This window comes from Cyprinodon variegatus, unplaced genomic scaffold, assembly GCF_000732505.1.
Source record: "Cyprinodon variegatus isolate N-32 unplaced genomic scaffold, C_variegatus-1.0 Scaffold3901, whole genome shotgun sequence".
NCBI lineage: Eukaryota > Metazoa > Chordata > Actinopteri > Cyprinodontiformes > Cyprinodontidae > Cyprinodon > Cyprinodon variegatus.
The window spans coordinates 3,600-5,471 of NW_015154354.1; the positions used below are offsets into that span (position 1 = coordinate 3,600).

Consider the following 1,872-nt stretch of genomic DNA (forward strand, 5'->3'; position numbering starts at 1 on the left):
ACCAGTATTTTTGCCCCTTCCCAAAATTACTTCAACGGAAGGTTTCCAGATGGTTATGCGGAGCAAATCCATCTGGCGGAGTCAGGTTACAACGCCAGAGGGCCAATCAGGAGCTAGCTGTGGGTCTAGATATGGCCGAGGCGATGAGGAAGTGGGGGCAAGTTTGTGCGACAACGGAGGGACTTGAGGGCCAAAAAGAGCGGAGATCCAGGTGGAAAAAGGGTCCCTCGCTCATCTAGCTGGTCCATTTTCACGAGTCGTTTTCCATGATGGCGGACATGCAAACAAAACAAGCCGATAAGGAACCAAACAGGAAATACGGATAGTTTAGAGCAGATGTAGATTTGACCAATCAGAGGCCTCTGAGGTGCAGCAGAGTGTCTGCGGAAGGGGACGGGCATATCTGCGTTCACTGCGACACATGCAGACGATCTGGTTTCTGAGTATAAATCAGCCTTTAGATCCATAATCTCCTTTCTTGGTCGTTACCTGCAGGTGAATGGGATTATTAACCCGGCTTAAAAGTTTTGCAGTGTCATCTTTACCCTGATAGGCTGGTACAGACGTCTCTCCCATCTGTCTCCACCCCTTCTCTTGACCCAAAGATGAGTGATGCTGTGGGGTTTTCTTGTTCCAGGAACCTGGAGGCGGACGTCGCCCTGCGCAGCACGGCGGCCGTCTTCACCTACTGCAGGTCCAGAGGTCTGTTTGCAGGAGTTTCTCTGGAGGGATCTTACCTGATAGAACGCAAGGACACCAACCGCAAGTATGAAGGAGCGCGGCCGTGCGCCCGTCGGACGTTGCTGAATGTTTTTGGTTGACAGAACGGTTTGTTTTCAGTTTCTACCAGCAAGATATCCGGGCTTCACGCATCTTAAATGGAGACGTCGAGCCTCCGACGGAGTTCCACGACCTTTACCACATCCTGGACGTGTACACTGAGGCCTACACCACCGACTGGACCAACAAGAACATGCGAACCAGGGTACTTATCAGTGGGATGGGGTTAAAAGCATGCAACACAGATTTTTACTGGTGGTCAAAGGTTTTCCAGTCCTCCTTTAGTCCTTTAAGGTGGATCTGATTGTTTGTGTCTGCAGTCAATTGCTCCATCCAGACCTCCTGCTCCATCCTCCCAGAGGGCTCCTCAAAGCAGCAGCCGGCAGCAAGCGGCAGACAGTGGTGAGGCTCCTAAGCGTGGCAGCTGGTTTCTGGGGGCTCGGGCTGCTGGTGCTGTCATTCATCCAAGTCTTTGTGTTTCAGAAGCGAAGAAAAACAGGCTCTACCCGAGTGTCTCCGTCTACAAGTCTGACGCATCGAGTAAGTCCTTCCGTCAGGGTTACTCTGAGGTTGAAGGTTCAGGTTTGATCAGGTTCCTCTTATATTTCATGGAGTCAACTGGTCTCAAAGAACCATCAGGTTTATTTTCTGAGAATGTGTTTATTTTAGAGAAACTGTGAAAAAGAACAAACATGTTGAAAAAGTAGAATATATTCTATTATTTTCCATGTGAATCCCAGATTCTTCTTTGCTTTTTCTACAAAGTTCTTTAAATCAGTCCTAGCTGTCTTTATCCATGCTGGCTCAGATCCTGACCTTTGAAAAGGAGGCAGGGAAAGCAGGATAAAGCCTTAGCCTCGCTGCAAGCAGTTAGCCGAGCCTTGGAGCTAAACCCGGTCCTGGAAAAGGGCGGTTCTTGCTCCATTTCTCTCACTCCTCAATGCGTCTCCAGCTCCAATCACCCGCAAAACATTAGCACTGCTGCAGGAGGTGGTGAGCAAATACACTTCCTGTCAGCTCTGCTGTACCTTTGTACTGCAGAGGAGCTACTGGACGTTTACAACTTTTAACGAGAGTCAATGGGCAAAGATT

General features: G+C 49.3%; 1 protein-coding gene across 1 annotated transcript in view; it reads left to right on the plus strand.

Moving 5' to 3' along the window:
• Positions 1-1,475, plus strand: part of LOC107081285 (SH3 domain-containing YSC84-like protein 1) — a gene marked incomplete at its 5' end in the record, with an annotated part of 5,028 nt that extends 3,553 nt beyond the window's left edge. Inside the window, 4 exons of the mRNA XM_015369484.1 lie at positions 638-766; positions 841-985; positions 1,101-1,182; positions 1,264-1,475. Coding sequence (XP_015224970.1) covers positions 638-766; positions 841-985; positions 1,101-1,182; positions 1,264-1,460 — 553 coding nt within the window. The remainder of the gene's footprint in view (positions 1-637; positions 767-840; positions 986-1,100; positions 1,183-1,263) is intronic.
• Between the last annotated feature and the right edge of the window lie 397 nt (positions 1,476-1,872).